Raw genomic sequence first — 1,159 nt, forward strand, 5'->3', positions numbered from 1 at the left:
GTTCCTTTAAGGTATTAGATAAAAATGTGGGGGAGGTATGATAAAACAAAGAACTTATTTTGAATGGTGTGTTAGTTAGAGTCCAGTCAGAAGAAAGAAACCACACAATAATTTTAACAGAAAAGTTTAATATAAAGTGTTAACAAGAGATTATAGTAATAGCAAATCAACTAAGAGTAAGAAGTAAAGGGCCATAAAAGACACTCAAGGGCTGAGGCAGAGTTTCCAAGAAGGAAACAAGTTTTCAGTGGAAGAATCCTTCCCAAGGCTGGCATTTGGATGTTGATGGAGAGAATGTGAGTGAAGTTCACTGAATTACAGAGTTCACTAGGTTGTTCTGGGCCAAAGCCGGTCCACAATTAAGATGAGGCTGATTGGTGGAGAACTACTTGCTAGAAGACTGATGACATTCTTTAAGAATGCCTATGTGAGTTACTATTGGCTTTCTGGAGAGTCAGCTGGGATACCAGCTAAAAACACTAGAAAGTTTCTAGAAGCTGTTTAAGGAGGTAATCTGGCATGGATTCCTTGGAAATCAAAAAGTATTAATAGATCATGCCCCAAAGCTCCCTCCCTTCAAGCTAACCTAATCCTATCGAAAACACCTAAGGGATTTTAGAATATCAAGCTTCTTAGCAATGCGGATACGGATTTGTTTGGTCTTGATACTGTAGACAATGGGGTTCATTAGAGGTGGGACCAGCAGATACACGTAAGACATGAGGAGGTGTACAATACGGGGCAGATGTTCGCCAAAGCGGTGCACAAGAGATAAGCCAATCATGGGGATATAGAAGAGTAGCACGGCACAGATGTGGGAGACGCAGGTGTTGAGGGCCCGAAGTCGCTCCTGGCGAGAGGCAATGCTTAGCACGGTGCGGAGGATGAGGGCATAGGAGAGGAAGATGAGCAGTGAATCCACACCAACAGTGCAGGCCACAACAAAGAGCCCATATATGTGATTGACAATGATGTTCGAGCAGGCCAGCTTCATGATCTCTAGGTGCAGACAATAGGCATGGGCCAGCACATGGGAGCGGCAGTACTGGAAGCGTTTTAGGAGGAATGGCAGGGGCAGAATGAGCAGGGCACTTCTAAGCATTGAGCTCAGTCCCATCTTGACAATACGTGCAGGTGTCAAGACTGTGGAGTAACGTAG

At 44.3% G+C, this 1,159-nt stretch overlaps 1 protein-coding gene across 1 annotated transcript; it reads right to left on the reverse strand.

Moving 5' to 3' along the window:
* Window positions 1–592: 592 nt before the first annotated feature.
* LOC115285335 (olfactory receptor 51G1-like) lies at window positions 593–1,156 on the reverse strand (the record flags this gene model as incomplete). The annotated part of the gene is made up of 1 exon (XM_029931611.1): window positions 593–1,156. A coding segment is annotated over one exon (564 nt), but the record flags the coding sequence as incomplete, so codon positions are not given.
* Between the last annotated feature and the right edge of the window lie 3 nt (window positions 1,157–1,159).

The sequence above is a fragment of the Suricata suricatta genome, unplaced genomic scaffold, assembly GCF_006229205.1.
Source record: "Suricata suricatta isolate VVHF042 unplaced genomic scaffold, meerkat_22Aug2017_6uvM2_HiC HiC_scaffold_8576, whole genome shotgun sequence".
Lineage (NCBI taxonomy): Eukaryota > Metazoa > Chordata > Mammalia > Carnivora > Herpestidae > Suricata > Suricata suricatta.